This window comes from Lolium rigidum, chromosome 1 (assembly GCF_022539505.1).
Source record: "Lolium rigidum isolate FL_2022 chromosome 1, APGP_CSIRO_Lrig_0.1, whole genome shotgun sequence".
Taxonomy (NCBI): Eukaryota; Viridiplantae; Streptophyta; class Magnoliopsida; order Poales; family Poaceae; genus Lolium; species Lolium rigidum.
Window position 1 is genome coordinate 60323842 of NC_061508.1, and position 14157 is coordinate 60337998.

Here is a 14157-nt window from a genome sequence, read left to right on the forward strand (position 1 = left end):
TTTTTCAATCGCGCGGTCGCAAACGGTCGCTCCACATTCGCGTCCGGCCATTGGAGATGCCCTTAGAACAAAGTAGAGTTTGCAATATGAACATTTTCAAATTAAAATGCTTAAAGAATTTGTAGTATGGACATTTTTAAATACAACTGATTTTTAAATTTGAGTATTTAGTAAATTTAAATATTTTTTAAAAACCTAAACAAAAAGAAAACTGCAATGAAAAGTTGGCAAAAAATCACAACTCAAAATGAACAGAAAACAAACAAACCAAAACCGGTGAAATGGACCGGCCCACAGCACCTTGGGTATGCGGGGCCAACCATCGGCGCCGCCTTAGGCCTTGTTTGATACTAGTGTTTTAGTGGGGATTAGTGGGGATAATACTCTAGAGTATTGGGTGAATCTCTGCTGTCACCCAGTCCCCATAAAACCCATCCCCAATCCACTAGGTAGGGATAAAGTATTGAGAATTGAAAAAATTACACTAAAATTTAGGAAAAACTGGGGATAAGTGGAGATTAAACTCCATACTCTAGATCAAACATGCATTGAGGATAAGTGAGGATTTAAAGTTTAAAGCAGATTATTTCGCTAATCCCCACTAAAACACTAATACCAAGTAAGCTCTTAGCGAGGTATGATCAAGCACTTTTTTCCTTTTATATTACGTTTACAAATCGCTTCGTGTTTTGATCGTGCTCACCATTGTGCACGTCTACTAGATCGATTAAGAGAATGTCTAGCAGATACCATATAATTCGAAACTGCAAAATGTAGATGCAGTAGTTAACCATATCGTACTTTTACGGCGAATCCCCTTCCTGGCAATCGATCACTCGAGCAATCACTTTTCGTGGCGCGGAAGCGCTCGCGGTGCGAGTCAATTCCCTTTTTTTTATCACGTAGTGTTTTAATTGCGTTCACACATGTTCACACTAACAGCTTATTACTACTTTGCAAGTTGCATGCAGCCAAGAGCGTTCACACTGCATGCATGCACATGCACAAAGCATCTCATGGATTTGCCTTTAATGAGCCAACTTTTCAGCACGCTTTTTCATAAGTTGTTGCATGCATACACATAGCATCTCACTCTTTTTCTTCAGCACGAGGCAGGCTCTCAATTCTCCTTTTGCAATTCCCTTTTGGGTTTTATTTTTCGTACGGTAATTCATGTTTAAGGGGGTCCTTTTGCAATTCCCTTTTTCGGGCCAGTGGTTTTTAAGGGGGAAAATAACGGGTGGGAAGATCCACTTGCAACTCAAATGAACTACCACTTGCTACTCAAATTAAGTACTGTTTTAAGTTGTAAGCTAACAAAAGTTGCTAAAATATTCTAAATGAAATTTACTTTTTAGGGTTGCTAGGTTTTTATATTTACCGTTGATAAATAACGGGGCACCGGGTTGATAACTTGTAAACAAAAAAGAATCTCTACATTTTTAAATTAAATTAAATTTTTAGGGTTGATATTTTATTTATATTTACCATTGATAAATAGCGGGTCACCGGGTTGATAGCTTGTAAACTAAAAGAGAGTCGCTAAAATTTCTAAATGAAATACTTTTTAGGGTTATTATTTATTTATATTTACCGTTGATAAATAACGAGTAACCAGGTTGATAACTTGTAAAATAAAAAAAATGTTCGCTAAAATATTCTAAATGAAATACTTTTTAGGGTTGGTAGTTATTTATAATTAACATTGATAAATAACGGGGCACCTGATTGATAACTTGTAAACTAAAAAGAGTCGCCAAAATAGTCGAAATGAAATTAGATTTTTAGGTTTGGTAGTTATTTATATTTACTGTTGATAAATAACAGGACACCGGGTTGATAGCTTCTAAACTAAAAAAGATTCGCTAAAATGTTTAAAATAAAATTAACTTTGGGGTTGATAATTTTATACATTTACGGTTGATTATTCAAGTACGGAGGGGTTGATTATTCAAATAGAGAGGGTTGATAACTTTTAGCTAGAAAAAAAGTTTGTCGAAACATATTAACATCGGTGCTAGTTTTGAAGATCTCGTCGAGACGGATTTATTGGTGAAAGTGAATCTTAATTTGGAGTTGTCGTTTGAAAGTTAAAACGTTTTGAATTTTCAAATTTTGGGAAACATTTCGCTGACATCAGCAAATTCGTCTATTTATGCATGCATGCAGAACTTTCCCTCAATAGTCTGCACCATGTTGATAATTTTATACATTCACCGTTGATCACTTAAGTACGGAGGGGTTAATTATTGAAACAGAGAGGGTTGATAACTTTTAGCTCGAAAAAAAGTTTCTCGAAACATATCAACATGGGTGCTAGTTTTGAAGATCTCGTCGAGACGGATTTATTGGTGAAAACGAATCTTAATTTGGAGTTGTCGTTTGAAAGTTAAAATGTTTTGAATTTTCAAATTTGGAAAAGATTCTACTGTCATCAGCAGATTTGTCTATTTGTGCATGCATGCAGAACTTTCCCTCAATAGCCTGCACTAGGTTCATAATTTTATACATTTACCGTTGATCACTCAACTACGGAGGGGTTGATTATTCAAATAGAGAGGGTTGATAACTTTTAGTCAGAAAAAAAGTTTGTCGAAACATATTAACATGGGTGCTAGTTTTGAAGATCTCGTCGAGACGGATTTATTGGTGAAAGCGAATCTTAATTTGGAGTTGTCGTTTGAAAGTTAAAATGTTTTGAATTTTCAAATTTGGAAAGTTTTAATGTGGATGTGAGTCAGAGAAAGGAGAAGAAACAGGTTTGCTCACGTACGGGTCATCCAGTATTTATTGTTTTGCTAGAAAGAGGAAGCGAACTCGCGCACGATTAAACCAAAAAAACTGTCGGAAAGTGATCGCTAGGCAGGTTTTGAGCGAACGATCGCCAGCTAGGGTCACCCCTTTTACGGGACGATAGCAGCAGAATAGGAAGCGTAAAAAAGTGGAATCTTTCGTGGTGTCCATTCATTTGCTTGCTTTTCCTAAAATCCCTTCTTTCCGAAAGGAACTCCACGAACTCGGCCACGAGCTGCCAATGATACAACATCGATCGTCTGCCCTATCGTCCGCCACCCCCCCTCGCCGCTAGTTGGCCGCTCACCATCGGCTGGCCGCCCTCTGTCTGCCGCTCAGCCATCTCCCGCACCCGCCGCCCACCCTCTCGCACCGTCCCTGGGCCACCCGTCGCTTCGCCACAGGCCCGCACAAGCTAGTAGCAGCCGTCCGCCTGCCATCCGCCGCCGTCAATAGTAGAAAACGGACCATCCGTCCTGGCCTTTTGTCCCAGACCAGTCTGGAGCCGAGACAAATGGTCAGGCCACATCGCTTCAAAACCAGAGAGAGATTACAGGGTCTTTTGTCCCGGTTCTTTAAGGATCTTTTGTCCCGGTTGGAGCCTCAAACCGGGACAAAAGGGTCTGTGGCCTTTTGCGTCCTGCTGGCAGTCCTTTTGTCCATGCTGGTGACACGAGCCGGGACATAAAGTTCAACGGTTCGTTCCCGCGCGGAAGCCAATCGTCGTCGCCATTACCGGCGGGCCGAAATCGATCGGCCATGCGGGAATTTGGGTCGCTGGCGGCCGGCCATGGGAATTGATCACCCGGTGGCCAGCCTGTTCATCTTCACCTTCCTCTCCTTTATATGATTCACATCTCCTCCACCATTGCCACACATCTCTTCACACATCTCCATCATCTCTTTCAAAAAGCTCTCTCCTCGTCGATGTTCCGGCCCCAATGGAGCACCTCGCGCGTGCCCCGGCTCCTCGATCTCGGATATACCACCTCGTGGCCGAATGGATGTCTTTCAAGATCACGGTCACTCTCCGTGCTTCAAGGGTGGCGACCGAGAATTTGATATTTCAGATTTTTTGGGCTGATGAAGTGCCACAAATTCTCAAGGAGTTCTTGCAGGACAACACCATCAGATTCTGCAGCGCGGCTATCAACAAAGATGTGGAAATGCTGAGTCCCTACGATATTGATATTACTTCTGCGTTCGACCTCCAGAAGATACTCCCGAACCCCACCAAAAATCCCATTCCGAGTCTATATGATCTGGCAAATTCTATCATTGGGACAAATCTTGAGAAGAAGAAGAGGAAGAAGTACAAGAAGAAGGACGCCGTGGAAGAAAAAGAAGATGAACATATTTTTGGGTGGGCCAATGTTCCATTGAGGTACGAGCAAGCGCGCTATGCCGCTCTAGACGCTCGCCTGGGCTTCGAGGTGGCTAGGAGTTATTGGGAGCTAGTTGGATACAATAGCCATGTTGATCGTCTCAATATTTAAAGATGATGAGTAGATGGTCGTGTGGTGTGTGCTGTGTGTCTTCTATATTTGTATGAACTACGAATCGTCTCAATATATCGAATTGTTCTATTGTTATTCAAATATGTCATATTTTTCTAATTGTGGTTTACAAATTCCCCACATTATTTAGCCATATTATATGAATAATAAAAAATAAATCGTCTCAATATATCGAATCTTTCTATTGTTATTAAAATATTTGAACCATCGAAGATAGAGTTTCCTGATGCAACTTCTCCGATCATGATGAACTTGAAAAAAAAAGACTAACAGAAATAACTAACCTGAATACTTGGATACATGGGTTTGTCAAGACTAGGCAACATGACTACAAGTGCAGGATTCAGATAATTGGCCATGTATGAACTATGAAGTAAGTAGTCCTACTGAATTAAATGTGCTTAAATTATTTCATATTCAAATTCCTCACTTTTTTTTAATAATAATGCATACATTATTTGTCCAATTACGGTTTACAGATTTAAGGATATTAATTATTTGGTCATATTATATGAATAATTTATATATTATTTTTATAATAATAATAATAAATGAATAAAAACAAAACTATTTCATATTCAAATCCTCACATTTTTCTAATAATAATGCATATATTATTTGTCTAATTGCGGTTTATAGATTTAAAGATATTAATTATTTGGCCATATTATATAAGTTATGCATATATTATTTTTATAATAAAAATAGTTTTATTACTGATTTTATTTTCATTGGAATTTAATAGTATTATCTTATTCATTATTGTTTACTTACATAATTGTTTTTGGTTTCAAAAAAATACAGAAATGTGACACAATGGTTTCAAACTGAATAGCTCGGCCCAATATCCGCGTATATGCAGCATTTCAGGGAGCGATGGTGTTTCTGTAAAAAAATAAAATTAGTCTTACATATTTTTGCCGCATTTTTCGACTGATACCGTATACTAAGATGCTATAGACGGGATGTGCGGACCCGATCTATGAGTGGAGTTTTCAATAAAAGTAGTCTTTTCGGTAGTCTATGTTAGGTTTTTGGTCGCCGTTTTCTTGTTGGTTTCCCCGCAATGGAGATGGCATCGTCTGCAATAAGTGATCTTCGGCCTTTCGTTCGACGACGAGATCTCCTTCCCGACGTCAATGGTGGTGCTGAAAGATTACAATTATCTAGGTATGGGTGTTCAGATCTTACTTCGCCAGATCGATCTTGGATCTTTTCTCATGGTTGCCGCGAGGAGGATTATCCTCGCAGTTCTTGTCCCGATTGCTACGTCCTCGACAATGGTGATTCGTATTCTCGGCTCTCCATCAACGTCGACAAGGCAGATCGGTTTTTATTCCCTGACATACTGGTGTTGGTACTCTTGCCGATGTTGATTGACTACTTTAATGGTTGCGCGCGTGCACGCAGCCTTGGCATTGCGGCTCAAATTAAAATTATGGGAGAACCTTCGTTGGTATTTACAGGTCTATGGTTTGTTATCTATCTTTGGCTGCCTTCAGAAAAGTACAAGATTATGTCTTGGAAGAAGAAAGAGTTTGAAGACCTCGAAGATTTGCTAGTATCTTTTAGACTTTATTTTGTAATCGCTGGAGACAGCTCGTGTATCTCTACCATGTACTATTTGCTATTATGAATATATGTGGTATTGATTGTCAAAAAAAAAAAAGAGATGCTATAGACGGGATGTGCGGCCGTTTTCTATGGCACCGACCCACGGAGAGTTCCCAAGCCAGCTGCGCCTTTCTTGGATTTACACGCAGTGTGCTTACTTCACAAAATAATTTCGCCCGTAATGCACCATCCCTAGAAATGCAAAAGTGGTCGTGCGGATCAAGTATCTTATTCTTCACAAGTGGCACGCAAAACCGACGGAGCAATGCGTATGCTAAATATTGCCACATCATCGCTCATGCCTAATAAGGAAAACTGTAGTTATACTTATTTTTATTGAAAATATATTTTTGTGACTTCAGGGCTACAGCTACTCCAAGATACATCTCAAGAAAAGCAAGATGTACACACACATATTGGCCAGGTTCGCCGGAAACTGGCCAGCTTCGACGGAGGAAGGGAACCAACTATCTAAAATTTCCCTCGTGCCGACGATGCAACGAACTGAATAGCTCGATTCAAAATCAGCGTAAGAGTTATTTTCCAGTTTTCAGCCGAATGCGGTATCTGGTAGAGACGGCATGTGCGGCCGTTTTCCATGGCACCACCAGAGGCTACCCTTCGTACCCTTTCTTGGATTTACACGCAGTGTGCTTACTTCACAAAATAAATTCACCCGCACCAATGCACCGTCCCGAGAAATGCAAAAGTGTTCGTGCGGATCAAGTATCCTATTCTTCACAAGTGGCACGCAAACTTACGGAGCAATGCGTATGCTAAACATAGCCACCTCGTTGCTCCGGCCTAGCGAATAAAGAAAACAGTAGTTATACTTATTTTATTAAAAATATATTTTTGTGACTTCAGGGCTACTCCAAGATACATCTCAAGAAAAGCAAGAAGTACACACACAAATCATGTCTTGATAGTTAGGACAGCAATTTTATTGACCACGTATATGTGGATATCTCTTGTAATTTTTTTTTTTTTTTTTTTTTTTTTTTTTTTGCATCCGAGTAAGTACCAGCGATTTAACAGCCTAGGGCCTGGGCATGGGCGCAGATTTTCTTCCCTGTTACCCATCAGTCCATCACACATATAAGGTAATCCAAGTGCATGCAATCTGTATTGCCGATCATCCCAAAAAATCCTCTTGCCTTATTGATAGATAGCAGCCGGGCAGTGTCGACATCTGTTTGCTCTCTCAGGTAAACCTAGCCGAACACTGCAATAACGGCATCGGTAAAACTTCTACATCGCATCAAGGTAGGTGGTCTCGCTCATTCGCAAATACGTATCGATGCGATCGCCACACTCCATATTCATGCAATCATACGAATAGTTGGGGAACACTTCTGATAAGAGGTGAATGCATCGGGCTTGCATCTGAAGTAGGAGTCGTAGTTCATGACGCCTTGTAGAACAATTAAGAACAAGTCTCTTGACATCCGAAAACGACACCGGAAGAGGGTCGCATTGAAGACCGGCTTCACGGGGTGGAAGTAGTCCAGCTGAAGCCGGTAGTGGCTACCCTCTTGATTGCGCGCCACATTGCCCCTGCGAGACCTAGTCGAGCCCCTACGCACCGGTTGCTGCCTCTCAGTGTGTTCAGAGAGAGGCCGCGACAATCGTGAATTCCGAAGAGCCGTCCAACTCCTTGTCGGACGAGCTACGCATGATGGTATTGAAGAAGAACTCGATCGACTTGCTGAAGTCTATTTGTGGCTAACAAGGAAGAAGCTATGGCCAATCCACATGGCTCAAATGACCGAAATGGTCTAGGTTTTCGTACCTATATATTGACCGGCCTTACAATTGGTCGAACATGTCGGTGGGAGGGTCCGAGCAGACGGGCGAATATGGTGTTGGAAAGATGCCGACGAGTGCTCTCTAGGACGCTTGCACCGGTCACGATCTCCGGCAAGTTGCGGCCCGAACAGAGGGTGCCAACAATGGAAAGGGGCAGGTAGGTGGCGGTGTCACTCTAGGGTTGCAATGGGAGGAAGTGACACAATTTTGGTGGCTACTAGGGTTGGTGTCCCTGGGCGAGCAAGCCCCTGGGTCAATTGAGGGGGACATCGCGCGGACTCAGGTTGTTGTCCGCTCTAACACAATTCGAGCCCAAACTTAGGCCATGAATGCGTCAGCGCGGATAGGCCGTTCACTATGCGTCAGGCATTGGGATGGTTTTTACCCATTTTCTGTCCGCTCAGACTGAAACGGACATGTTTGATCCGTTTACTTCGGGCAGCTGGAGATGTCTAAGTACTTAGAACATTATTAGTCAACCCGGATCATTATAAAAGAACCGGGAACGATAGACAAGACAATAATCTTACCAACACACCACCTGCGCTAGCTGCGTGAGTTGATTTCTTCTTTGTTAGCTGCTTGATTGGACAAGACGACACTCCTCTTTCGGCCGGCCGGGAAGCTCATCCTAGGTCGTCGCAAACTTCTGCATCTAATCAGCTTAATATATATTTTTTCTTTAGATTGAAAAACCTTCTGCTGCATTATCTTCTTAATTGGGTAGATAGTGTCAGTAGTGATACTTGTTTTTCTTTTCGCAATTTGGTGATTTGCTGTTCTTTCATAGGCATGGGCTGACCGTGTACATCAAAGCTTACCGAATGGATGTTCTTCATGATGTGATTTCTTGCATTTGCATGCTCCCCCGACTAAAGGAAATCAAGTCCTCACTCCTGGTAGATAGATTGCTCCATTATTTGATATATACCGTAAAATATATTTCCTCAGAATTTTTTGTTTGTGGAGTTGCTATAAAAAAACGCGCTATTCGTTCGTTCCCGATTTGATCGGTAATGGCTGCTACTCTGCTGCTCGTACGGATGGAACTTTTAAAAAATAAACTCTGATATTTTGATCAACCTAGCTTCCAATTTCCAATGTTAGTTCTCCAGTCCCCTAACAATCTGTGGGAATTTCTCCATGATAATCTTTTGCACTTGGCGTCTAAAAATCTCTCCTTTTTGTTGGAGTGTGCTTGTGTACAGCAATCAGCATTATGCCGGGAGGAGCAATGGTGGTCAACTGCAGCAAAGGCAAAGACGTCTACGCGATGGCGACGGCGCCGCCCAGGAGATTCTCGGTGGACCTCGTCAGGCTGTTTCTGCTCTTCGCCGTGCTCACCACCGGCTTCCTCGTTGCCGTCCTCTTCTTCGGCGACGGCGTGGCCGCCTCCAGCTACTACCGCCTCCCGAGCCTCGCCCTCCCCGATGTTATCCACGCCGTTGGGAGATCGGCGCCGTGCACGGAGGAAAACGAGGTGGAACGCTGGTGGGCTCGACCACCGGCCAAAAGCGCGTGGCACAACATGAGCGACGATGAGCTGCTGTGGGCGGCATCGTTCGAGGCCCGGGCCGCACCGCCGCGGCGGCCATCGAAGCCGAGGAAGGTGGCGTTCCTGTTCCTGACGCGCGGCCCGCTGCCGCTGGCACCGCTCTGGGAGAGATTCTTCAATGGCACCAGCACCGGCGGAAACGGCACGGAGCTCTTCTCCGTGTACGTCCACACCACGCCGGGGTACCGCCCCGACTTCCCGCCGTCGTCGCCGTTCCACGGCCGTCAGGTTCCCAGCCAGGTACGCCATAACAGCTTTGGCCTTTTGGGATCAAAAGATTTGATGCGGCTTGCATGCTCTGTCTCCTTTCTCCACCGTTCGTTCTCCTAGACCATTTTTTTTCCAGGGACCTCTATATTTTCCTCTACATTTCTAGATAGACGACTTCCCTAAAAAGATTCTCTATATTTTGTCCAATTTTAATAATTTCCCTAAACCACCCCCTATATCACATTCATAAAGATTTTAAAAATATTTTGTAACTAACTTTGTAACGGTTGATCCAAATGACTGTATTTCCTACCGCTATTTTTCAATGTCGTTACATTGATGTGCATCTTGGTTTAAAAGCAAAATTGCACAATTACTAGCAACAAGCTGAACAAAATGCACAACAAACTAACTTACAGCAATAGTGTTCAATAGATAGGTATAATCAGAGCAAAAAAAAATTATATGAAGCAAGCTGTAGCAAATTTAATAGCAAACATCGACACGCATTAAAAAAGTCTGACACATCAATGTATATATAATATATATATCTCAAAATTGACATCAAACATCAGCAATTCCTCCACCGCAGCAACATCCTATCATCCCTGGCCGCAAGGTGCCCCTCCCTAGCTCAACCACATCCCCTCCTCTCCCGCTGCAGAGGACCTCCACCGGTGCGCCAAGGTCGATCTTATTAGCGCGTAGAAGAAACAAAAATGTATCGGACACCTATGGCGCAATAAACAGTGTCAACAATTAGCATCGACATGCATCATAGGCTCGCATCAAGAATGAACACAAAAAAGCCTCATATATAGGGTCACACAAAAGGCAAAGAGATTGTCCCAAACCAAGTATAGTGTACAAGGAATGTGCTTACACATAGGACTAGGTTTAAGGAGAATCCCTTGCCTTGCATTGTGCCACCTTGTAATCATTGGCCAACGAATACATAACAAAGAACACCTAATAAAAGCAAATATGTAAAGCCTCATAACACAAATCATAGTGAACACCACAATTGATGCTATTTAACCAAGCACAATGCAGAAGGAGGAGTGCTTGTGCATTGTTCAAGATTGGATAACACCACCGTGGTGTTAAAATGTTTCCACGTTCAGTCACTGGCCATAATCATTGGCTCATCACAACAACTGAATAATAGTTACAGCCTCATATAGTTGTTGGACACACAAGTCTTAGGGACGGGTTAGTGGACCAGGTGCATTGCTAACCTTCATTGTTAGGACAACGTACATTGTTCAGTAACTCCTTCCCAATTTGGGACACGTTTACATCACCGGTCTCAAAAAAGAAATAAAAAAGGCCTCATATATAGGTATAAAGCATTCACATGGATGGTGGGAGCAAAATAAGAGAAATGCACACTTCTGTGTAGACATACCTCTAGTTTTGGTCACACCATCCCTTTAATACATGTACCAGTTTAATTATAGGCCTCATATATGGATATCATAATGAATGAAACATATGCCTCATAAGTGTAGCGTATGATTTAGCTACCATTGCAACACTGTTCAAGGTCTAAGAGATCATCAAACATTCATCAAATGCCATGCACAACCAATTTGGTCGTCTAATTGAGAGAAATTGTTGAATGTGCAGCTACCCCAGTGATCTACACATTGTCAAAGTTATAATCATCCACATAAGCTTCCATTAGAATGCATGCAAGGGTACGCATCGAAGATCTGATCTAGGCGGTGCAAAAAACTCCATCCTCTCTTTGGATCTATAGTAAAAAAATAGTGTAGGTTGTATGTTCATCCGATCTGCGAACGATGTACTGTGCATGCGGACAGGAAGTTCTAGATCCAATCAAATCGATAATGAGGAACTAAAAACAACTACGGGGTAGTCCTAAATTGAGATGAACATAGGCAAGCATCTAGTGGAAGCAAACCCTCACGATAACCCTAGCAGATCTAATTTGCATGTCATGGCAAAGTGCACAACCGTGAGTGTTGGCACAGATCCACGATGAAGAAGCTACAAAGAGGAGGGTTGAAAATCTTATCGCCATCGTTGAGGTTGACGACGAGCTCGATGTCGCGTAGGTACTCGCGGTGATTCTCCCATCCGGGTTGCGGGTCGCAGATATCGTCACAGTCGGTGTCGCCATCGTCTCCTCCGCCGTTCCCACTCCTCCTCGCTGCAATGTAGCAGATTCGGCGAGGGTAGTGCAACCACCGAGTTTGGATGTGACAGGTTGGGGATGAGAGTGGAAGATGGAGAGTGAGGGGAAGGATTGGGCGGTGAGACGATTGATGGCACGTGTTCCTGCCTCTCCCTTCACCATGCGAGAGTGGTGCAGGCTCGGTGAAAACGGCTGATTCGGCCGTTCCTCCCGGGGCATGCCCGCTTTAAAACCCATGCTATGCAACAACGCGGGTGAGCTCAGCCAACCAAACAGCTCACACACCCTCCCCCATGCGGGCCAATGGGCCTCCAGGCTACGAAACGTGTCCCTAGGAATGTTGTACTTGTATGGGAACAACATGTGTGCCTATTTTTGCGCCAGTGTCAATCCCGTGTGTGTTTTGATTCTGCTCGACTCTTCCAATTAACCGGCATTCAGTACAATTGCGTTTGTATTTTTTGGAAAGGGAAAACTCAGCGTCAACATCTGCATCGATCGATGCATATAACCTTTTATTTATTTTATTGAAGCTCAAGTCTCAAAGTACTATGGAGTCTGTAGCGGTCTACAAAAGGATGTCAAAAATCTCAACCATTGAAATTTCTTAGTTTAAGAGCAACAAATCTCCATGTTCATTTTGTCTCGATTTCTAATTGTGTAATAGATAGGCTACGAATTCTGATTCGAGAATGCCACATGGTCATGTTAAAAACAAAAGACTGCCACATGGTTGTATATCTTTTATGTCTTATATATACCTCAGGTGACGCAGTGGGGGAGGCCGAGTATGGTGGACGCGGAGCGGCGGCTGCTGGCGAACGCGCTGCTCGACCATGACAATGAGCACTTCGTGCTCGTCTCCGAGTCATGCATCCCTCTCCATCCTCTTCCCACCGTCCACGCCTACCTTACCCGCTCCGTCCATAGCTTCATCCAGGTCATTGATGACCCAGGCCCGGATGGCCGGGGCCGTTATCACGCCGGCATGGCCCCTGACGTGCCCATCTCGCAGTGGCGCAAAGGGTCGCAGTGGTTCGAGCTCCGGCGATCTCTTGCTGTGTTCGTGGTTGCTGATGGCCGTTACTACCCTAGGTTCCGTGAGGTGTGCCGGCCGCCGTGCTATGTGGACGAGCACTACCTCCCCACGGTGCTCACCATTGTGGCGCCGGGGAGCATAGCCAACCGCAGTGTTACTTGGGTAGACTGGTCCCGTGGCGGGGCGCACCCTGCGAGTTTTGGTACCAAGGATGTAAGGGAGAAGTTCTTGGAGGGGATGGTGGGGAAGAAGGAGAAGAAAAGGTGTACGGGCAATGGGCAGTTGGAGGAGGCATGTTTTTTGTTCGCAAGGAAGTTCGCGCCAAGCGCGCTGCAGCCACTGCTCGAGCTTTCTTCCGGGATCCTCGGGTACTAGCTTCGCTGCCTGTATCAGTCTATCTGTATGTATTATACAATTGATACAGAGAGGAATCCTTCCTGATATCTCACTGCGTGTTCGCTGATATCTTCTCATTCACGATAAAAAAAATCTTCTTGTGCATTTTGATGTCATGAATTCTTCTAACAATCGGTGCTACACCACTAAAATCTGCTTTTGCTCAAATTTCTGTTTGTTTGGTTTTCTGATTTCATGCAATACTAAAAAAAGCCTTTTCTATTTCAGTTTACATAAATTTCTTTCCTAAGCTAGAAAATCTTTACCATACACATCAGAGGAATATAATCGGATCGACAAGATGCAAATGCACAATGTATGTTTTGTTTTATAAAAAAGAGATTTTACTGACTCACTAGTTTTAGTCAGGGCTATACAACTAAGAAAATTATGCCCAGCTTTACATAACAAAAATGCACACAACCCAACGTAGCATCAGGTTGCAGTTTCTTGGATGTTATTGATGGAATTTATATGTACTAAACATATTTTGCAATTACTTTTGGCGCGTGCTAGCTCTCACTCAGCCGATCGGGGACAAAAAATTGGTCGTTCCCTACGCGCATTGGATCAGCATGTAGCGCCCAAACCTAGGCTAAACATATTTTTACATCCACCCCCACCCTCCAGTTTCACGATATTAACCCGCGATCCCAAGCACATGCAGTTAAACCAAAGGGGAATTTGATACCGCCCTGATATCTATAATATCTATAAAGTTGATCCCCACTATCTTCATTTAATATTTGCAAGCTATCCACGTCAACATGCTCCTTCCGACTGTACTCCTCGCTTGCTTTGGTCGGGTTGCCCGATCGCTCGGTTCACTTGGCCGGTTGGATAAAAACATTGTCCGGTCGAGCGTGGGCAACATAAAAGCCTTTCTAGCTTTCCTCTGTAGGCTGGCCGATTCTACTTCTTCTCAAGATGGAATCGGGCCAGCCCACCTTTGCCTCTTCTTCTCAATCTGCAGCCGAAGAAAAAAAAAGTGTCGCTCGGTCTGCACCATCCTGTCGCTTCAATCGCTGGAGTGGATAAGCCACCAACCGCGGGGGAGAACGGC

At 43.5% G+C, this 14157-nt stretch overlaps 1 protein-coding gene across 1 annotated transcript; it reads left to right on the forward strand.

Annotated features, from left to right (window-relative positions):
- Window positions 1-8967: 8967 nt before the first annotated feature.
- On the forward strand, window positions 8968-13073 carry LOC124708578 (glycosyltransferase BC10-like). The gene is made up of 2 exons (XM_047240259.1): window positions 8968-9528; window positions 12426-13073. The coding sequence occupies exons 1-2, from the start codon at window positions 8968-8970 to the stop codon at window positions 13071-13073; spliced, it is 1209 nt and encodes a 402-aa protein (XP_047096215.1).
- The last annotated feature ends 1084 nt before the right edge of the window (window positions 13074-14157 follow it).